This window comes from Lipophrys pholis (assembly GCF_963383615.2).
Source record: "Lipophrys pholis genome assembly, chromosome: 8".
In the NCBI taxonomy this organism is placed as follows: Eukaryota; Metazoa; Chordata; class Actinopteri; order Blenniiformes; family Blenniidae; genus Lipophrys; species Lipophrys pholis.
In genome coordinates, this window is record NC_137630.1 from 9,354,082 (window position 1) to 9,378,500 (window position 24,419).

At 41.0% G+C, this 24,419-nt stretch overlaps 1 protein-coding gene across 1 annotated transcript; it reads right to left on the reverse strand.

Annotated features, from left to right (window-relative positions):
• Positions 1-1,465: 1,465 nt before the first annotated feature.
• On the reverse strand, positions 1,466-23,617 carry LOC308113383 (potassium voltage-gated channel subfamily KQT member 2-like; the record flags this gene model as incomplete). Its single annotated transcript, XM_080469641.1, has 8 exons — positions 1,466-1,564; positions 1,640-1,735; positions 3,960-4,070; positions 4,178-4,303; positions 6,353-6,528; positions 6,858-6,984; positions 7,069-7,159; positions 23,319-23,617. The coding sequence occupies 8 exons, from the start codon at positions 23,615-23,617 to the stop codon at positions 1,466-1,468; spliced, it is 1,125 nt and encodes a 374-aa protein (XP_080325767.1).
• Positions 23,618-24,419: the final 802 nt, after the last annotated feature.

The window sequence follows — 24,419 nt, forward strand, 5'->3', positions numbered from 1 at the left end:
TATCCTTATATAGGATTCGTTCACTTTTAATCTGAAATGCATGATTTGCTTTTTTAAACGCAGCATATAGTTACATAATTAAAGTGTTTTCAATCTCTTAAACATAAACCTCTTTTTTTTCAACCAAACTTAAAGAGCGTTTTGATCCTATTTCCTGCAGGTTGAACCACTTCTTTGACATGCTGCTAATACAACTGTACGAAAATACAAGATAGAGATCATCATTCCAATGGCTAAGATGTGTTCAGCTGAGATAAAGAGTAACAAACACCTTGATGTCTTTTTAATACCTGCTTTTTACATCAAGCAAACTCAGTAAAGCAGGAGGTGAGGTGGATGGTAACTCGAGACGATGACCTGATTCAACCGAGTGGAAAATGCAAACGAGAAATGGCTCACAAATTCATGTGAATCATGTTATATGTAACTTTACAGACCGGATGACCCCCTGGGTTTATGAACAATTACCTGGTTCTTCAGTTAGCAGACAAGCTATTCATCTCTCATTAGGTTTTACTGCATTAACATTATTGTGTTTTATTCAAAATGATCTAAAGTGACAATAAATCCCCACAGAACTAAAAAGTCATCAACAACTTCCATCAATTTCAAAACAGCCTCTTCCTTCCATTTTTGATTTTCATCTACATAACATCTTAACTTTTTATTCCTACTTCATGCAAAACTTTTCTGGAATGAACAAACGCAAATAACGTTGCGTTTTCACTTAAAACTTTGTTGTGTAGATGAGAATAGAGTCCAGGGGAAGTAAATAAAGTGAGAAAAGCAGGGGCCCTACGATTGAGCCCTGTGGAGCACCACACATCAGGGGAGTGGGGGTGGTTTTATCTTGCCTATTGGATCTCAACCAGTCCATTTCATGTTTGTACCTGAATGACTTCCCCTTCAGATTCCTCAGCAGGTCCAGCTGATTCAGAGGTGGAATAAGTCTGGAAAAATAAAGACAAAGAATACGTCATCATCCTACCAGGGAAGCTTCAGAAGGTTAAATCTTGCCTTCGGGGACCCTTTGAAATTAATTGAGTTTAGTTTGGCAGCTGTCTGTTCTGCTGGTCATTGCCTTTTCACCTCAAATTAAGACTAGAGGGAAAGTCAAGTGCTTTCCAAGTCGAGCAGAAGGCCAGTCATCCTTCACCTTTCAGACGCATAAAAGGCAGAAATCTGTATACTGAACATCAGACGGTTTATTCGCTGATTCATACAATTGGACAGGAGAAATATGTGGTTAATTCTTCAAAGTGAGCATGGCCCGTGTTTGTCTTTGGGGCCACATTTCAAAAAGGTTCTGATGATCACTGCCAAAACTCAGCAAAATAACCTTATCAAAGCAGAAAGCGAAGAAGCAGATCGAATACAATAAGACGACGAAATCCTGCTGGTTCAGTCTTTCATTCTGCTGTACAGTTATGAGAGAAGATAGCAGAATATGATATGGTTTCATCTCTTACCTGTACATTGGAACAGCTACAGTCTGCTCATAAAAATCCCACGTGCACAGCAGATCTGTGCGGGAAAGGTTGGTGGCGTAAAACCTCCAAGCAGCCTGGAGGAAATACAACAAAATTCAGAGACTGCATCTGTTTTATTGACCCACAGTGTTGTTAGGTTCTCTGTATACCTGGATCAGGCCTGCTGCAGGGTTCCGTCTCTTCTCAAAGTGCTTCTGCCTGTGCTGCTCCTGGACTTTCAGGGCAAAGCCAGACCCCAGGATGCCCTGTGCAGACGCAGAAAGCCCCATAAAGCAATCAGTGACCTTTAATGACCTCGAGCGAGCAGAGGGGAGGAAGTGCAACAACAGCACTTCGTCTCCGATTGTAGAAGCCCTTCGATAAACACGCCGTCCGAACAGGTAACGCCACACACTCACATGTCTGCAGGTTCGATAGAAACCTGGGAGAAAATGCTGATTGTCGAACACGGTCAAAGTGTTTCCTGTGTGTGCTGATGGAGCAAACTGGGATTTTTAAGGTATGATAGACAAAACAAGTGCTGCTCGAAGCTTACTGCTGAGAAAACTGTTTAACAAAGACATCAGCGATTGAACCCACAGCATCAATTAGCGAGAGCCGCTTGATGTTGCAGGAATAACGAGCTGAGGAGGAACTTGAGGTTAATTCTACCACAGAAGACAAAGGAAATTAAGCAGATGGGCTCAGACAGACCCTGGCAGAATAATAAATGCTTTACCACTTGGATGTAAAGTGGACCGGTCAACCCAGCACGTGAAATAACATTCCAATAAGTCGTAATGGCTGGTTGTGGTTTCCTCTGGGTGGTAGCACTGTTTCAGAGGGAGTGGAGGTCGTAAACCCAGAACTGAACAGCTGATTGGAATATTGCTCGTAGCGGAGATGTAACAATCGTCAAGTTTTATTTAAAGAATGCCTCAAAGCAATGAAATCAGGTCAACTGGACTCATTATCATTATAACTTCATTCATGCTGTTCACTTCACTAATCTAATTGAATGGGGGGGGGGGGGGGGGGGGGGGGTCACTGGAGGATTCATATGCAAGGATTCATTCAGACATTAGCCTGATATTTAATTTAGTTTTATTTTATTAGTGTCTGTAATAAATACAATATAATAACTTTTCAATAATGTCAGAAAATAGTGAAAGACTTCTTTTACAGCCAGAGTGTGTCTTCTCAATGAAGAAATGTGATGAGGAGTCCATCCCCTAAAACCTATTTTTCATAGGCAAACGTCACAAAACCTGCAAAAAAAACATTCAATTCCAATCAATGCGGCCATTACATACACATAGAGGAAGGAAATTAACAGAAAAACTAAAAAACACTATCTACATGGAGGAGTTTTCAGAGGAGGAAGGAAGGAAGGAAGGAAGGAAGGAAGGAAGGAAGGAAGGAAGGAAGGAAGGAAGGAAGGAAGGAAGGAAGGAAGGAAGGAAGGAAGGAAGGAAGGAAGGATTCATTCTTTAAATGCTTCTTTCATCAAGTACATATTTATATAATATTATATAATTACAAAATGTTATTATGAGAAGGGATCAGTTATTATATTATGAGTTTTTTTACCCTGAAAAAAGCTCAAATCATTACATTATTAAGTATTACAGTAAGTTATTGGCCATTATGTGACATTATTGGCTGGTACAGACTCCTTTAGTATCACTATGACTGTTGTCTTGGCTTGTAGCTTGTCTGTGTGATATTTGTTGGAAATGTCTTTAGTTTTCATTCAGTGTGGTCAATTTTCCTTTAAACTAAATTTCTGGAATTAATTAGGGCTGCATCTCTTCTGAGTGGTGCTTCTCTTTTTTTTTATATTTATAAATATAACAGAATTTGCACCAGGGAGAAGATATAGTACCTTAAATTACCTAGTACTGCTTTTTGTTTTACCAATTAATGCAATAAAAAGCAGCGTGATTTAATTTGAAATAAGATAAATACAAACATAACAACAATACGTATAAAGAGATGTGTGAAATTGCATTGTGCACCTGTTCACAGAGAATAAAACTAGATGAACCTCTGTCCATGTGTCTGTACTTCAGCGGCAGCTTATCTACTAAAGTGAGGAAATTATACATCTGATTTATGGCACAGAGTCACTTTTCTGATTAGTTTGACCTCAAGCTTACAAACTCGGAGAATGAGCAGGTGCCAATGCTGGAAACAACAAACACAACATCAGCTGAAGCTGCTGACAACTACTAACTAGTAATGTCTGAACAGACGGGCTGCGACAGTGACTCAGCATTATCACCCATTTCAGAAAGGCAGCTTAACTCACATCATGTCTTATACAGATATGAGTGACTGTATGGAAGGCAGATGAATAGCAGTACAGAGGAGTGACATTAGTAAGCACTTATTGAAAATACTGGAATGGATAAATGAACACAAATCAGGATGTTCGATTGGCACTCCAGCCGCACCCTGCCACTGAAAACACTGAGTCCTCGTACTCACAGCTGGAAGAGCAAAGAAGGCCACCCCGATCATGCTGAAAGTGGCCGCCAGCAAGCGTCCGTTCCAGGTTTTGGGGACCTTGTCCCCATAACCGATGGTGGTGAGAGTGATCTGGAGATGGAAGTAAACCCATGTCACTGTTTGACGTACATTCTGAGGTGCAGTTTTATGAAAAACCTAAAAACTGAAGGAAACCAAAACAGCTCGATCAGTCTTACCAGCCCCCACCAAAGAGCGTCGGCATAGGTCTCGAACTCGTCATTTGACTCTTTCTCCACAGAGTAGACGAGGAATGAAGCCAGGATGAGGCACAGGAAGCCGATGTACCAGGCTGTGATGAGCTCCTACAGAGGGGAGGCCACACAGTGAGGAACAGGCACTCTGAAGTAATAAAATGTCACCCAGGATTAAACCCTGGCACTGGAGCTACTATCAACGGGTAAAAACGGCTTGTCTGTAATAACATTGGACGTGATGAAGTGAGATCTGTGCCCAGTGCGGGGAACCAACTATTTCATAAACGCCTTTATTTCCCTCGGTTGCAACACTTGCCACAGACCTGCCATCTCTCTCACACGCACGCACGCACGCACGCACGCACGCACGCACGCACGCACGCACGCACGCACGCACGCACGCACGCACGCACGCACACACACACACATCAGCAACAACACTTTTTCCACAGTTTATTACTGCAAGGAAATAATTCAGTTTCAGAGCTCATTAAAAAATAAACACGGAGAAATATGTTTCTGCACAATGACATGGCTACGTTGAACTGATGCGTCACTGAGGAAACCCGACAGGAAGTAAACCAAAAACGGCTCCAATCTCATTGATTGAAACCCTGTGTGAAGTAGTTATCACCTCATTAATTGCTACATAAAAAAAAGTAATATGACTTCAATAATGGTTGCTACAGACAATAACATGACATTATGACTACAGCATTATTTTGTTTTTTTTAAGAAAACTAAAGGATTCAATCAGATGAAAAACATTTCAAATCCTATTTATTCGTGCATGCTTGGCATCATGGAAGCAGTCTGTGCTTGTTTTTGAAGGATGGAGGTGTGAATGGAGACTCTGCCCAGTACTGGAAACATTACATTCAACTCTTCTGCATGTTTTCTGGGACTAAAAATGTTTTCGAGTGTCTGCTTCTTTCGTTCATTTGGTTTTTTTCTTTTTTGTTTTGAAAATGATACTGTCTTATAAAACATTACCATCAAATCAAAAAATTTTTAAGCAGAATTGCTAAAAGTTCTTGCATTTTTACATATTTTATCTCTTTTTGATGCATTTAAATGACATATTGTACCTTTTTTGGCGGGGTAAGGTAATATGCACATGTGTGTACATTATTTTCACCCATTTGTTGTTACTGTCTGAACATTTGTAAAATACATCAAATTTATTTGGTTTTATTTGATATTCGAGCCACTTCATAGTATTTAAGTGATGGTTTCCTGACCAGCTTAACAACAATTAAAATAAAATGTTCAGACTTATATGGATCTGGATAATTGGGAAAGCATATTCTCATTCCACGTATCATTTATAGATTTAACTTAACAAATGACAGAGCTCAGTATCAAAGTTTTGAGTCAGAAACTAAATAATCTTGTAAAAAAAATAAAACCTGGATGGATTCTATAAAACACTGTTAATTAAATTAAAAAAAAGACAGAAAGAGAAACTAGTATTGATGTAAATTGATTAGTCTTAAATTCATCAACTTCTGCACTTTCATTGACTTTATCTCTAGATCGTCCACATAGAAGTTAAAATAAGAAAGAAGCCAGTAGAGAAAGAATGAAAAAATCGTCAGAAAAAGTCTAATTTACTTCAGTAACAACGTACGATTGTGTGCTGCACTGATGCGCTTTGTGATCTCAATTGGATTCATCAAAGTGAGTGAAAGTTCAAATTGTTCACTGTCAAGGTCATTGTGAGTGTGAAGGTTGTGAAGATTGCTTTTTTTTTTTTTTGCCATTGTTAACTGAAAGTCAACTTCACTGCAGGTAATTGAACCACCGTGATGTTTTAAAGATCCCACATTGGAAAACAAGCAGCTAGCATTTCTATTTCAACAATGAAGCAGGTCTTTGAGCTTTGTGAGTAAAGATGGATTCATAAAGAAATGTTTAGTCCTGCATTCAGGATCCTGTTCTTATAAATAATCTGGGTTTGTAATGTCATATACTCTTATTGCATGCCCAAACACAACATATATTAAACCCACACCACTGGAGAAAGCACTGTTTGTCCTGTATGCTCACGGTGGATGAGATTAAATTAAGACAGAAGATATAAAACAGAAACACAATGCAGAAAAAGTCAAGATGTTAATTCAACCACTGGACAGCGCTCAGTAATGTCAGGATCACCTTGCTGTGGGCGTAAACGACAGATCCGAGCAGCTTCCAGGTGCCTCCGCGGCGGTCCATACGCAGCATGCGCAGGATCTGCAGGAACCTCAGACTCCTGATGGCCGAGGTGGCAAACACATTGCCCTGAGATCCGGCTGCCAGCACGGAGACTGAAGCTATCAGCACCATGATGTCTGCAGAGAGAAGCACAGCATTGCATACAACAAACACTCAATCACAGTGAGAGACGATGTTTCATAAAGAACAGCTTGCTTTAGAACAGTGTTTTGTAATACTGGTCCTAGAAGCCTATTTTCTTTATGTTTTACATGTCTTCCTCGAGCACACTCCTTATCAAGCTCTTTGCTGCTCTCGATGTCACATTCATTCATTTTAGTTTAGTTGGAGCAGTTAGACATGTTAAACATACAAAACAGAGGCATTCTCGGGGCAATGGCCTCAGTAATTCTGGATTCAAACCGGTAAACATGCCTGTATTTTGTTGTGCGGCCTGTTTTCTTACCTATGACACAGAAGGGCTTTCGGGCAAACTTGAGCCTCCCTCTCCATCCTCTGTATCGACAGCAGCAGCCAGCAGCCCATATCCTCACGATGTACTCCACCCCAAACACCACGATGGTCACAATTTCCTGCAAGACAAACCTCAGTCATGTTACGTTGGTCCAGTGCTGTGAATGTAGACACACAGTAAACACAGTTTTAGAAATACATACCAAGATGTACAAGGCACTCTCCGAGCTATTTTTGAACTCTTTGATGGTGGCAAAGACTGAGAGTATGAGACAGGAAAAGACCAGGAGGAAGCTGGAAAAGACGAGAGAGTAAAACAGTTAAATTTGGATGGGATGATGATATACCACAAAAATTCAAATAAGGAACTGGTGGCAAACAACACGAGTGCTGTTGAGAAAGCCCTCAGGGAGTGTTTCCACTGGAGCCATAAGCATTTATCTTTCTGTCATTTTTCTCAAGTTCTCATGATGAGATCCCTGAAAGAGCTTCTGTATAATTAAAGCATCATCCTCTAAGTCCTCTCACGTTAACTTTGGGCTTGGATATTTCCTGATCCTCAGACTACACACCTGAATCATCTTAGAAATGTGACGCTGCATGTGAAATGTGGTGCATTTGGAAAAATACAAAAGTGATGCTGGAGCAGGTTCAATCAGATGGATGTGATTCTGAGTCACTAACAAGATTTGGAGGAAAATCAATTTTGCCTCACACACCCACAGGGCTGCCTGACATGAGCGGACGGACGGCTCATTGGATGAAAGATAGCATGTGATTTGAAAGCACGGGAGCGCCCGGGCGCCAGGAGTTTCTCTAGAAAAGATCTCCTGGAAGAAGTCCAAACAGGAGCTAATGCAAAAGTGCCTGATGAAACCCAACCCCGAAGCAATGCAGGGTTTGCAAAGACGCAGCCGCGACCAACAGTAATCGGAGCAGAGATGTTGAGGAATGGCAGCAGGTAATTCCTAAACATGAGACTAAGTGCTGCAAGTCCAAGCTCACGCCACACTAACATGACTGAAATAATACAACGTGATAGAAACAATTAACAAAAGAAGAATTAGTGAGAGTAAATACTGAGCTTTTGTCTGCTGTTGAACTGACATAAACACATACAGTCCAATAAGAAAAGTCAGGTTGTTGTTGGTGTTACATTAGTTAACATCACTTTGGGAGTGGCGAGACAGCAGACAGTTGCAACAACAGAAAACACTAGTGTCCAGTTAGAAGGGCTGAAACTGCAAAAGCAAATTATCTCTATTGCCTTGTTGACTCCAGAATGCAATACAGATATCAATTTCCTCTGGAGAAACTCCCAGATTATCTCTATTAAGACGTCCTCTCTGATTTACCACAAACATTGCAGTGAAGATAAATCTTTGGTGGACACACCCACTTTCACTAACATACAAAACCTTCCGAACAATTCAGAGCACATGTACAAATCTAGCTTTGACCACCTTGGAGTAGGTAAACCGCCAAGCCTCTCTTCTCTTTTGTCTCATGATCCAACAATGACATGAGCCCTCGTCTCATCAATCTAATGTCAAAGATAAAACTCACACAGCCCACAGCGGTTCCAAATCTGCTTCTGTAACACTATGGTGTATGGTTTGGAGGGCTGGAACAAAATGATCTCATTTGTGTTTTGGGTGTAACTTCAAATAAACCGAATCAATAAATCAATTAGAGCCATGTGCTGCTGCATGTCAGCGAAATGCTGTTATGAGGAAAGATTAGCCAAGCAGTAAAACAAAGGAGGATTTTCTATAAGAAGTCAATCAGCTTGCTGAAAATAGAATGCAAAAGTCACTTTACTTGAATGTAAATGGTTTCACACATACAGTCACAATATATTCATGGATGGATGGATGACATCAGCACCAAAGTCCTATTCTGTAAATATTATAACAGCACATATTTAAATGGACAGTATATAGTATAGTATATAGACAGTATGATAGGGCTCTTGATTGAAATTGGTTGCTGGTTTTTTTTCTGACTATAATCATGGTGCGCATTAGTTGTCCATGCAGATTTCCACAGAACCATTCATCAGTATCTTTTTCCTGAACACTTGCGGAAATGGATCAAAGGGAGAAATAACACAAGTAGCCACACGGGGCAGTGTTGAGATCATAAGCGAAAACAGATGGTGGACGTTTTTAAAGAGCCAGTGTGTGACTTCTCAAGTTGTTTAAAGTTTCCTGCAACACTGCCTCCGATTGTGCCTTAAAGCTCAATATCAACATTATTTAGACGATCTCTCTTCTTCTTGGCATTTGGCCTGTATGTTGATTTAAAGGTACAGCCCATTGTTGATTGGAAACCAAATGCTCATTCTGCAGGAAAGTTTGAATGCAGTGATGTTACACTGGGGGTATAGCATAAACAAGCCTTTACCCTTTTCTGATGGGATCTTTGTTTTAGTCCACTTAGGTCCAGCTATGTTGCTGCAGTGCTTTAGAAAATCTCAAAAGAGACATAAACAACAGGCCATGAGCAAATTCACCCCCTGATAACAAGTTTATAAAAACATTGTGGGTCACAAGCATCTATCACACACACTGTATACTAACGTGGCCCCTGGGAGCAGGTGGAAGCCCACAGGGACAGTCTGAGTTGCACTAAGTGCTTATTCGGGACAAACACTCAGATTTAAAATCTTCAGGGTTATTTTTTATTTTTTTTCACAAGTAGTGATTCATATGACAGGATGCCCTTGAAGTAGCCTTCGATTTCAAAAGTGTTGAAGGCCTCAGGTCTCACTGAACCATTGACTCAACATTTGGTTTCAATTACTTTCTTTAAAGCCGACACAGCCACTGGTGCCAATGTGTTTACTATTGATATTTGGATAGAATAGACAAAAAGAAAAAAATGAAATCTCTGTCTTTGAAAAACAAATCCACAAACGCTGTGCTTGGTGCCATTTTTGCTGAATATACAACAAGGTGAGACCAGTACGACCTTCATTATTCACAGACGCCACCAAACCAATTCATCAATCAGTCAACACAAACATTTGTGGCAAATTTGAAGTAAATCCCTGAAAGTGTCGCGTGCATAAAGAGTGTGAAGTCACAGTTACCTTGACTTGTGGCATAAGAATTCAGTCAGCTCAAGTAAAAGTGAATGTATGTCAACACATTCCCTCAATTCTTTCTTCAGATGGAACTTCAATCAACAACACAACTTTGTAATACAATTGCACCACAACTGTGGGAAAAAAAAGTTCTGCTTTGTGCAGCTTTAGAAATGTAGAACGAGGGAGCAGGCTGGCTCAGTTCCACTCTGGGCCTGGAGGGAGATAACTCCAGCTCTCACACACAGATCCAGAAAATCTACAGCCCCAGAATAAATTATTCGCTGCACCATTTCTCACCACTGACGAAGCCTGCATTGCCCGCATTGAATCTTGCCGGATGCCCAAGTGTGTTTATAGTATGCTACTTTCGTAATGAGAAACTTGAATAATCGCCAAAGGAAGTTAAAACGCGTTCTTATAAGTTCAGAGTCATATTCATATTTATCGTAGCTTTTAATGGCTGGAGACTGTTGATGACACTCAGACATCAAGGCGAGTTCCTCTCTTGTCTCCATCCTGGTCCTTTTCACTCCAGTGGGTTTGTTTGAACGTTTCCTCTGAAGGATTTTCAGCCTCAAAAGCCCCAATTAAGAGTGAATCTGACAGGTCGATACTTCCTGATTCCTCCATTTATCTGTTTTCTATTCACACTGACTTGTGAGTTCAGCTGAGTGTTTACTCTCCTTATTGAGTCATTTGGCCTTCATCGCTCCTCAATTGAGGATCCGTCCTCGTTGAATATTCAAATTTTCCTCTGCATCTCTTGCCCCCCCTTTATCCTCCTGCTGCAGTTTGAAGCTCCTGGCAGGGGCTGCTGGCTGTCAGCCAATCAAGATGAAGCGGCACAGATCAATGTTGCACAGCAGCAGTTACACTGGTGGATAATCTTTGCTTTTTATGCATTTTTTTTTTTTTTTACAATGTTTACATTTACAATGTGTACAAAGCTCCGAGCATTCTCAGCTGCTGCTGCTGCACCAGTTCTGTCCAGTTCGCTTTGTGAAGTCAGACTGAGGTCACCCGCTCTCACGGCTACAGTAAATGTGTGTTTTTTGGAATCTCATGCATCATTGATGGTTACAGCAGTCAATAATTGACGGGTAAAAGTGAGCCCTTCGTGCACCGAATAAGCTCGTATGACACTATGTCTAGTAAAGTGTGTCTGTAAAATCTGAATTATCACATCCAAGCAAGGTATCGAGGGCCTTTTCTAGTAACTTTGTAACTTTGTTTGTCATGTGATCAATATTCCTGAAACTCAAATAGATTTATTCTGTTACTCTTTATCACAGGTCTTTGCAGTGTTGTTTAAGTTTAAGCTTTGATTTTCTTCTCTGATGATCATTGATATTACCTCAAACGACCCGAAAACTGTTTCTCATTATGTCGGCAGCGTTTACTGACCCTCTAACACGAGCTTCAAACTGTTGTTGATGGTGTTTTAGAATATCACTACACCCATTTGTGTACGTACTGCAGCCATATTCATTATTTTCTTGCTGTGCAGGTGGTTGGAGACGCTGCTTCTGTGTTGTTTCTCACTCGAGTTGCCTGCCTCTCCACTGCAGTGTAGCCATGCGGCGTATTTAGGTCAGTCAGTCAGAGAGTCAGACACTACACATCCTGTCATTTACAGTGCTGCGGCTTGTCCCTTTTGTTTGCCGTTTCACCATGTGAAGTCCCACGTTGCCTCTGTTAGAGTAGAAACCCAGCCACAACATTAATCTCGGAGCTCACAGATGTTCGTTGTTGTCATTGCGTTTTGGCTGCTCGCCTCTAATGTCTCTCAAGCAATAGTATCCATCCAACTTCAATGACCATTGTTCGTTGTTAACCGTCACATAAGTGTTAGTTAGTCTCAAATACACACACTGGAGCCAAATGTTTCAGACTTTGGTAAATATGACTGTAGGTGAAGTTAACTACAGGAAGAGTACATGTCGGTTACAATGGAAGAAGTTATCATTGAGTACATGGGTTTCAGTGTTTTCCTCCAGGTACTCCTCTCAGGCCAAAGACACATATTTGAGCTGAATTGGTGAACCCAGAATTACTCGTAGACATGAATATGAATGTGTGGAATACTTTGTCTATCTGTGTTTGCCCTGTGACTAGCAACATCTTTACAGAGTCTCCTGAGGATTGAGTCCATGGCCCCACTAATGGATGGAGAGGTATAGACTTTAGAAGGATGGAGAAAATGCTCAATTAATGAGGTTGGAAAATGTTGTGATTGTGGGGATGTTGGCGATTCGATTACCTGTCTCACCCTGGAAAGAAATTGATAAATGCGATGACATATCACTGCTGTGACATTGTCAAAATCTGTTTTCGACATGTCAAAGAAAAACAGAATAAGACTCTGCTGTTGTTATTCTGCAGGCTCCAGCTCCTGTATGTTGGGAAAGTTGATGTGTTTTGAGCTTCATGGTACAGTACTACCACAACACCACCGGTGCCACTGGAATGAAAAGCGGTGGACAGAGACGCTGGCTGCGACTCTAACTGGAGATCAGTTGATGCAGCTTTCCTGACTCGACCTTGCCAAACTCATCAGTCGCTTCTAATGAGGACACTCGCTGATGAAAGAGGGGCACAGAACCTGCTTCCAGAAGCAGACACACAATTATCTCCCTCAGATTCTCACCTCAATCGTTCTTTAAGCACCGTGACGCTTCCAAACACTCATACACTCATCTACACCTCTATACACTCATTTATGCATCTCTACACTTAAACACTCATCTATCTCTCTATGAACCCATCTATTTCTATACACACTCATCTGTGCATTTTACTTATTCACACCTCTATACACTCATTTATACCTTCACACACTGATCTATTCTGATATACACACATCTATACTTTTATGCATTATCACCTATCCTTCTAAACACTCATCTATCGACATCAATATACACGCATCTATCCCGCTGTACATTAATTTATGCACCTACACACTCACCTATATCTCTGTTCTTTCATCCACCACAATCAGTAGAGATGATACATCAGCGAATTCAACAACATGACAGAGGAAACAGATTCTGTGAGAATAAGAGATGTAATGAAGTATTCATACTTAATAAATGTACTGGACTCTTGACATTTTAACAAATTATATTTGCATTTTCTTCTTGTAACAAGGAGAAACCATAATAACAGCCACTAATAATAATTTTGGTCATTCTGAATGTAATAAAGCCTAATAACATAATAATTGGCTAATAAGGTAATCGAATAGTAAAATGTTTGTTATGACCATCATTGAGAGTGATGCGAAGTATGTTTTCTCAATGAATGAATATGACAACTATCCCATCTATGTGAATATTTGGCTAAAATTAACTATTCTTGAAATGACTTTATATTGCTCGGTAAATCATGTAGTAACTGATAACTAAATCAAATATCTTATTACACTATGGCCAAGTTATGGGGTCTATTACATTGAAAATGGCCAAAAAATATGACATTATTGGTCATTTTCACATTATCCGTTGCTACAATCCTCGCTTGTTCCTTGTTTCAACCTCTATGAGGATTATTCAGATTTATAGTTAAAGAGTCAAAACAGCAGCTTATGGTAACAGTTATAAATACTGAAGTGGATTAGTTTATCAGCGATCAAGTTACAACAATAATGGTTTTGAAGCTAACACTTCCTGTTTCTAATTGAAAGCTCTTAAAACATTAATTCAGTGTAACCCAGTAGGATTTTTGCTTAGAAAATAAAACAAGTACTTTATTATTCTGGAACACCCCCAAAGTCCCACAGTTGAATGGGTAAACATGATGATAAAGACTGCTTCACATGAATGTTTGCTTTATAAGTTAACCAATAGAAATGGCACCACAGCACCAGACTGGGAACCATTCTGGTCTTATATCACTAAGTATTTTAGTAGAGACTGTGAGTATTTTTGCTATTTGGTTGAAACACACCAAATTCAAAGGAACAGATTTTATGAGTTGCGGTAGCAGAGCTAATTATTCTGGCATGCCTCCAGCAGGATTTTTACTTCTGTGTATTACACAAATAAATTACTGGATTTTTCATTCTAAAAGCCAGTAAAGCAGTTTATTGCGTCTGGTTCTGTTTCACTGACATGGATATTCCAGCTGATACAATAACTCTTCAATACTGCAGGGGATCCTGTCTCTGGGCCCTCTGTGGTCACTATAGGCACCCAGCAGAAGCAGAAATCTCCTTCCTTCTTGCACTTGACAAACGGCCACAGACAGCAAACACATCCACCTGTTGCCAGACGACGTCGGGAGCAACGTGACTGTTGATCAATCAGGCTGAAGAGGCCAGAAAAGCCTGCAATTCCTCTCCGAGCTGCAGATAAAGAAACATTGATTTGCCCCGCTCAGCACAACACTGCCTTGCACAGACATCCTCGTCACGCTAAATTTAGACCGCCACCAACTCAGGGGAAGCAAATAAGGAGGAAAAGATTTTTCACTCAGCCAAATAGTGCTTGTGAAGACCAGGTGCCAGCACTGCGGCGTCCACTTTGTGGGGAGGTTTGAGGGTGATGATGACTTTCTGGGGGACACTTAGTTAATGCATGAGTGACCCTGTTTGTGTTGTGGCGATTTACCAGGGACCCTTGCTGTGTGTGCAGCTTATCACAGCGGGTTTCTCATAAGTTTCATGCAGAAAATGAGACCTGGCCTCCAAAATCAGCAAGAAATGAAAGACATTTCACATGGTGAGGACTGCACTCTGAAATGAATGCAGTAAATCTGAAATGGAATGCATTCAGGAAAAGATGACGGACTCAAAAGAAAACACTAGAAAAAATCTTTTTAGGAAGAAACAGAAGAGAATGTGAAATATTTCTTATGATATTGTGAAGTTATATGACAGTTTAATGTTGTCTTCATTCTATCATGAAGTATTCCAAACACTGTGATGGAAAACTGTAAAGGAGAAATTGACACCTTTAAACCATCTTTGCTACTTTTAAATTAGTAAGTCACTGAATATATAGTTCATGTTAAATCCCCAGCTATTAGGTTTTTTTATTTAACTCAAGTGTTGTAATGTAATTTTCCACTATTTGTTTAAGTAACGTGGTTTGAAGGTAGTCAAGTCAAGTCACCTTATTTTATAGAGCACTTTAAAACAGCTGTGGCTGAAGCTAAAGTGCTTCACATAAAAGGCAAAATAAAAATTTCAATAGAAGAGTAAAACAGTAAAATACTGTAGAACAAACAATAAGAGTGACAACAATAAAACCAGGCACAGGGGAAGGGAAGGAAGGTTAAAGAAATAACTAATGCTCTCATTAGTTTTTGACTTGTTGACTAGTTTTTGACTGTAACTGATTACAATTTAAGCAATGTCATTATACTGCAATATCAAGACTTGTTTCTCTGTATTTCATGTTACAATGTGATAAGTTTTATGTTTTATACCATTAAAATCTTTTCCATTATAGTGTAAAAATAAATAGGACATGAGGCTCCTAGTGTTATAAAACAAATAGTCAAACCTTATTTATGTAATGTGGTATTGTTTCATTAAGGCCCCATTTCCACGACTACTTTTCAAGTGAAAACACATCAGTTTAGCATTTCCATTTCAGAAAAGTTTCTTAATGACACAGTATTGCTTTGAAAATGATTTCTGTTTACACAGAAATGACAGGAAGACTGTGATGGTTGTTTCCGTAATGATTTTCACAAAAACATGCATTTGAGGTTCATTTGTGAGTTGAAAATGATCCATCATGTGAATGTGATTGTCACTGTGGTATAACCTGAGTGATCCCTTGAGATCCTGTGAGCTTTTCTCTTGGACTCCTGGCATGGGTGCATGGAGAACTTATATTCTAACTTAAATCAACTGCATTGAATCTTCGAGCAAGCAAACTGCGGGTAAATAAGTACCTGCTTTCTAACGACAGCCTCTCTGTCTGTCTCCTTCACACAAGCTCTGTGACATCAGACTACAAACTACCAATGGGGTTTGTAGCCTTTTAGTGGCTGCTATGAGGGGTTGTCTTTTTTTTTTTTTTTTTTTTTAATGCAGCAACTGAGTGAGGAGAAATCTCCCCTTATCTCATCTGTCTTCTCCAGCGGTTGGCTGGGATCGATTCCCGTGACACTGATGTCGAAGAAATGTGGTTTGAATGTACACATGATGAACTTCCTGCCACAATCACATTCATATCCAGATTTTTGTATAATCCTGAGACTTCTTCGCATCAGATGAAATGATTAAACTTCATCGCCTGACGTAATGTTTTTATGTGACGATGCATCGTCACGACGGGTACTAATGATGCAATTAAGGTTTTCTTACAGCTGCTTATGAAGTTAAATGTTACAAGTCCTTAAATGTCCTGTTAGGACCATCGCATCGCCCTCACACAAGCACATGCAGATAAAAGTATACGATCTTAATCATATCTGATTCACTGAAATAAACCAGAATAACATTTTGACTGGCGACTGCCGGATGTAACTGAAATTAAAGAGTGAATCAACCATTAGACTGAACCACAGAGTGCTGACAGCTCAGATAATGTATCACAGCAATGCTACAATAATACACCATTATCAGGAGAGGACACACAGTTATTTTCCTCAAGTACTCTACCAAAAGAGATGGTGTATAGTACTGGTGTGGGTATCTTCTTTTAACGTATCTTATCTTAACAACAATCATATCTTAAAGAGCTGTTCGTCCCATATCTGCGCAGAAGAACACTTCGTTCTCAGAGTGCTGCTCACTGGAGGTTCCTAGGTTTTTTTAAAAGTAGAATTGGAGGCAGAGCTTTGTGGAACCAGCTCCCTGCTTCAGTTACAATAGTCTCAAAGACGATTTAATAAAGCCTTACAGTTAAGACTGGTTCAGGACACTCTGGACCATTTTCTGGTTCTGCAGAAAGTCCCCACTTCCAGAGTCTGGTTCTGCAGGTTTCTTCCTGATAAAAGAGAGCTTTTTCTTTTGACCATCTCCTCTGCTTGCTCATGTTGAATTGTTGTTTTTTCTCTGTCAAAGTTTCTTGAAATGACTGTGTTGTATAGAAATAAAAATGGATTGAAAAAATTGAATTGAACTGACTGTTCTTCTGCTCTGTTATCATGGCTCATGTGCAGAAACTAACCAAATAAAACTAAGCAATAGAAGTGAAACATTTGCTGCTGTAGTTGTAATGTTCAGAATATATATATATATATATATATATATATATATATATATATATATATATATATATATATATATATATATATATATATATATAGTCATCGATCATAATACATGCATTTTGCTTCATTAGAAGGCAGTACATTTATTTAAGCTTTTTATCACTTATGTTATGCAAAAACAGTTAAAGATTACTCATTACATTGTAGTTTCTGAGAAGAATGACTGCAAAATGTATATTTCCACCCTGATAATAACTAATAAACTGCAAGATCCTGGAATGATTGACAGAAGTAGAAGGGAATTTCTTCCCCAACAACACCGTGGTGGAGAACTCAGACTGCAAACCTTTCTCCTCCTACAACAAACCACTCAATCACACCCCAGAAACTTGGCAGCCAGCGTCTGTCGCCTACTGTCCTTGCCTTATGCCGTCCCCACTTTGGCTACAACTGGCCAGCTCAGCAAAATAGGGAATAACTGGATCATGTCCTCAATCTGCCTCCAAAACGCTCAAGAGTTTTCCATTGTTTTCACAAAGTGATTCACCTCCCAGACCCCCTTTGCCCACCTTCCTCTTTGCCAGTGAAATTCTTCAGCTCCACTTTGTTGCAGAAGTGACACATTTTGTCATCTTATCACTGCAGAGGACTCTGGCACAGCTGGTGCTTTCAGCAGGAGGACGCACAGTCATCAAGCAAAGCAGGGCCTTTCTCAGAACCCCGAGTCCTGCAGCAGAGAGGGAACGTTCCCAGCGCTCTGCACAGATCAGAGCTTCAACTGAAGCCCCGACACTGATCCGATCTCACAAGAATAAAATAGATTTTTGGCTTTTTAATCAGAATCTATGTCAACAAAGAGACGCTAAAATATTTAGACCTCCAACATCTGTGACCCCGTTAAACTGATCCAGAAAGGGAAAGGGACAGCTGGATGGAGCGAAAGAGAGAGAGCCTGAAGGCAGTGAGGTAGAGAGTACTCTGGTCGTACTCATGTTCCACATATCGATCATTCACACGCATTACAAACGAGACCACGAAACACAACACCTGCACAGCAGTTCAAGAGCAGCCCGATCTGGAGGAAATAGCTCCTGCTGTGAAATGTGGAGGAAACTGTCACTGCTTAATGTTTGTTCTTCCAGAGCTGAGATGAGGAAGATTTGATAGACACCAGCTCATGATAGTTTTATAAATCAGCTTGTTGGAAGTGCAAAGCGTTGGGAGATTAAATGTAGTCTGATGACTATGAATAATGTATAGAACAGATACAAAGGCAGAGAAACTCTATACCAGGGGATGAGACCCCACCCCACCCCCCCAGCCCCACCCCCACCGCCACCACACACACACACACACACACACACACACACACACACACACACACACACACACACACACACACACACACACACACACACACACACACACACACACACACACACACACACACACACACACACACACACACACCTTAAATCACAATCCAGGCTTTTGACTGTTTTTTGCAGAACTATAACGGTTGTTCATGAAAAGGCGACAAAAAGCTCTTCCTGTGTAAGTAAGGAGTCTTTAATTTAAAATATCTAGCAAGTCTTTTCGTATAGTCTGCAACTGTTACCTATATGGTTATTTCTCTACAGCTTAATTTATGCTTTTAACTGACTTCATGTTCACGTTTCGTCATTTCTGCTATTTTGAGATTCTGACTGTCTCTGGTTTCAGGCTCCTCGTCTCCCCTCCTCTTGTCTGATTGCTGTTCCCCACCCCGATGTATTTCACCTCTGTGTGATTGTCGTCACCTGGTGACGGTGGTTTCTAGCTATTGGGAATCTTCTGTCTGTTCTGGTGCAGAGAGAGTCTGTCCGTGTTTCCTCTTTGTTCTTGTGGACTTTGATATTTTTGATCTTTTGGATTTTTGGTATTTTCTTCTGTGGAAAACTTATGAACTCCTGTGACTTAAACGGCAGTGTCTGGCGTACTGAGTGCTCTTCCTGAGCCAAACCCAACTCTTAATTTTTTTAAATCAAACAATGTATTCAGTTTTTAAAACGTTTGTTATAAATTAAAGATTTTATCATTCAATTTTTCTTTAATTGTTACTTGTGAAAATTAAAAATGAAAAACATTATGCAAAGTTCTCTTTCAAGCTCTGTGGTGTCTCCAAAGGAGGTCTTTAAACTTAAAAAAATAAAAATAAAAAATTTCTACACAGTTCTTTTGACAGGAGGGATGGCATGTTGTGTGTATTGCATGAATTTATGAAGGGACTTTTTCTTGGCACACATGATGAAACACTTCTGACCTAGTTGCTCAGTTTTCTTTTTTTTCCTCTCTCATTCAGCTGTGAAGCTCTACAAGGATTTCCATACAGAAGCTCAATGAGCAAAAAGGAAATGGTGAAGAGGCAGTTTTAGCTGGCTGCTGTAGTATTCAGTTGATATTTCAAAAGTGCCTAGAGGACCCGTGTGTGTGTGTGTGTGTGTGTGTGTGTGTGTGTGTGTGTGTGTGTGTGTGTGTGTGTGTGTGTGTGTGTGTGTGTGTGTGTGTGTGTGTGTGTGTGTGTGTGTGTGTGTGTGTGTGTGTGTGTGTGTGGTTTCACATTAAAGCATGGCCTTACTTCTGGGCATCCGGCCGCCTCGGGGGAGCCGATATGCTGTGCAAGGTGAATTCCTTAATGCTGTGGCCATTTCAGCTCGTCACTCGCAGGCATCTGAGAGGATTCAGGCATGGCTGCAGGGCGCTTCAAGTAGCAGATCTCCCGTTTGTGAATTGAGCATACAGCTCTCATATTTGTAGACAGCTTAAACTCCTATTAATGATCACAAAAGACCAATTTTCTGCCATTCATCATGCAAAATGTTGCTCTTTTTTCTCCCAATAAGCTGAATTTTGTGAATTGATGATTGACATTAATGAAGTGGTCACCTGGATTGGGTAAGGAGAGTGTAAAGGCTCCAAACCATGTCACAGAGACAATATGGCCACAATAATAGCTTCACTGCAGCTGGAGAGAGATGAGACGCAATTCCTGGGATTCAATATTGCAAACTTCCAAACACAGTCTCACTTCTCTCCGGGCCACAACAATTTCTTTGGAGCAATAGAGCAATTTTAGAAGGTCCACCAATGATTGGGGAGAACGCATTTTGGTTTTGCCAAGGAAGGACTGAGCTCCACAGTATGTATTCCCATTCACCTTGTTTAGAGAGACAATGTAACTCAATACAATGTGTTGGATTGTTCCTTTAGTTTGCCTCTTTCTCAGGTTTACCAAACCACTTTGTTTTAACTCTGCAGTCTTATGAGTTAAACTTTATGCAAAAGTTGACTGCTGTGTTTTTTAGATGATTGATGTTTTGTTTTCTACACGTTTTCCTGTGAAAAACTGAACTTTCGTTAAGTTTTAGGTGTTTGTTGATATGACAACAACAGCACCCACTAATGGCCTAGCATGAGAATTACATCGTTTTCAGCATTTATGTGTTTATGGACATCATTTTCAAAACAATGCATTTTTCACAACATTTCGTAAAAGCAGGACATAAATTGCTGCATTTCCTTAATCTTCCTAACATCCTTTTTCCCTACAAGCCTCTTCTCTCCGTCCTGTCGGTGCCACACACACACACACACACACACACACACACACACACACACACACACACACACACACACACACACACACACACACACACACACACATACCTGTGTGTGTGTGAGTCATATCATGATTGATAATATTACAATAAAACATATTAGTACTTTGAACAGGGAATTTACTTTTTGTGTCCCTGATGTCAATTTGATGATATTTCAGTTTGTAAATGAAGTGAAATAACTGCACTGCATGAAAACTATGGCTGTGCCTGTCCACTCAGCTAAATGGGAAAATATCTGCTCGTTCACGAGTTAGCAGATGAAATATTATCTGGTTAGTGTTTTATTAATGCTACTAGTTGAAGCTACGGAATCACCAGGCAGCATCCCCAAAGCAGAACACTACAACCTGTGGGGAAATAAAGTGTTGTCTCACTATACCGGCCTTATTTCATCTAGAAAATGAAAAACGAGGTAGCCTGTGCTGTATGAGGACAAAACCTTCACAGGTTTATTGCACAACCACATGAACAGAAGCATTTGAACATTAACCCACACCAAGGTGACAGTCAGCCACACAGCCCAGTTCTTTAAATGCTTAAGCTGAATGGCCCTGTAAAAGCTGCTTCTTCCTAACTCAGCTAAAGGTTGAAACTTCAAACGTTGAAGGATTATGTTTAGCCTGAATCCAGCGTGGCGGAATGTAAAAGTACTGCTGCAGCAGCATTTAAAATTCAACCTAGATGTTGAAGATTGTGATTAAAAGCTTCAAATATGGCACTTTATATAATTGCTGGAGCCGATCCCAACTAACAATGGCTCCTAATGCTCACAATATATTTCGGGAATATTCATTTAAACGAATTAACGAGTTGAAGTTCAAATACTGATATGAAATTATTTGCCAGGAATATCACTATTGACAACTGAGTGCTGAATTCCGTTGAATAGCTTACTAACTGCACCGATAAAGCAAACTTTGCTGAGAAAGGTAACCATGGAGACACACACACACACACACACACACACACACACACACACACACACACACACACACACACACACACACACACACACACACACACACACACACACACACACACACACACACACACACACACACACACACACACACACACAAGTTAGCATTTAATTCATTTATGTCACATAACTAAAGAGATTAGGCATCTACAATGATAGTGTAAGCAGCGAGAGAAACAATGGCAGGCTAAAAAGAAATATGGATTAATCAAAAAGAAATAAAGACGAGTGTACAGAGAGTTGCATGGAATATGGCTTCATTGAAGCAATGGATAAAATCAGAGCTGAGTGCGTCTTTTGTGGTGAAAAACTGATGAATGAAAGTTTGAAACTTTTCAAGCTGGAGCGACACCAGACCACCAAACAAGAAGGTGTGCGAACCCAATGAGTTCATCCACAGGGAAAATTAACTCATCATTACTGATTATAACAAAGAAACTGTATTTCACATATTGTGTGTTGTGAAAAAAAGTAAAGAGTAAAAAGTAAAAAAAAAAAGTACAATCGTACAGGATGTGGTGGTGGCGGATCACCTGTGTTTACAATGGTAAATCTTTGAGCCCCTCAAGAAAAAGATTGGGAGTTAACATTGGTTGGCTCTGATATACACAACCAACAAAGTAATTATGGCCAATAACATGGAAAATGTGACCATTGTAGATGTAATTAAGCCACTAGTAACAGTAAGTTTAATTTCATTGAGGATTTCCCAGTGACCCCCTGAGGCCTGGTCAAGCAGAGCTAAAGGGCCACGTATGGCCCCCGGGCCTTATGATGCCCAGGACTGGACGAGAAGCAACCATACTACTTGCAGACAACCCAAACACGTACATGCAAACTCCACACAGAAAGGCACACACTTTCACAATCTTCTTGCTAAACTAACTAACACACCAGCGTGCAGCCTCCAAAAGAACATGTAGGATCTAATATCAAAAGTTATACCTCGAAAGGGAAATGTAAGTGGTTGTCTCTGTGTGTCTGTTACGTGATGGACTGGTGACCTGTCCAGGGTGTAACCTGTCCCCGCCCATATTAAGGCGGGATGGGCTCCAGCACCCTGCGACCCCGAAGAGGATTGAGTGGAAAGGATGGATGGATGGATGGATGGATGGATGGAATTGAACCTCATCAAACAAATTGAGTTGTACCTGTACAATGACAATACAACTTTTCTATTGTATTCTATTATATTCACATAGACAAAAAAAATTCTCTGATCATAAATGTGCAGAGTGCACGATCAGAAAGTGCACATCTACCATGTGGTGCAACCCCCACCCCCCACCCACCACCACCTCCGAAGAACCCCTGGATCCGCCCCTGGTGTGCGGACCCAGCCTGAGTGGAGCTGTCCACTGAGTGTGGTGCTGAAACCTGCTGCAACACTAATCCATCTACCACCACGACAACACACACACACACACACACACACACACACACACACACACACACACACACACACACACACACACAGCCGGGGGTGTGCAGCGCCCCCCGGTCCGGGTAAAGCCGTCCAGGCCACGGTGCCTGGATCAATGGAGCAACACTTACACATAAGCGTGGTAGATGAACGCCCATCCCCGCGGTCTCTCCAGCGCATTGTAGAGGAAATTCTGTAGCTTCCGATAGCTGGCGTTCTTCTTGGAGGGTCTGGGTCTCCCGGCGGAGATGCTGGAGCGGGGTCTGCAGAGGATGCTGCTCCGCTTGCCGCTCTCCGAGCCGGCTATGAGCAGAGCCCCGTCCCGGCTGGATTCCGGAGCTCCGGGGTCCAGACCCACGAAGCCCACTTTGTGCTTCTTCTCTCCGGCTTGAGTTGGGTAAACCCCGCCGTTGAGAGATTTCTGCACCATCCTAAAGTCGAGCCCACTCTGCCGGGGAGTTGTCCGTGCCCTTGCCGCGGGGATGCATCACCGGTGCTGGAGGGGAGTGTGTGTGTGTGTGTGTGTGTGTGTGGCTTTGTGTGTGTATCTTTGTGTGTGTGTGTGTGTGTGTGTGTGTGTGCTGGATGCAGTCGGTGTCGGTCCCCCTAGAAAACCAGCTGCACAAGGTTTGCTTTTTCCTCAGCGTGCCCCGGCCGTCTGACACACAGCCAGGAGAGAAATCTCACTCCACAGTCCGATCACGTTGGTCATCAGCAGTTTGGAGATCTGCAATCATTCTAATGGCTCAGAGAACTCAGGGCGCCTCAATCTGGACAGATCAGAGTAGTCACAAGTTGCTGACTTGGAGAGAGGAGACGAGTATTACTGTGCTTTTGGAGGAAAAGGTGTGTTTCTTGTAAAATGAAAAAAAAAAAATCTATCCCGAGATAACCTTTCATCAGCTCCACCTGACAGGAGCTGCAAAGGCTAAGGCTTTCATTGGCTGCTGCACGTTCATGCAATATTTATCTGTGCAGCTTTCTTCAGTCAGATTAATGGACACCAGAAAACTGTGTCAAGCTGTGCCTCGGTGGTTTGAGACAGTCAGTCACCGAATAACTGTACAAACAGTACCCGTCAGCACCAGTCAACATCAGCAGCAGATAACGAAGAAAGAAAGTGGAACATCCCAGAGTGCTTTGCAAACATTTCGCCACATGTTCCAGTGTGAAACAATGCTGGTCGGTCTGCAGCAACATGTCGGACGTGGAGAAAATGCTGCAAAGCAAAT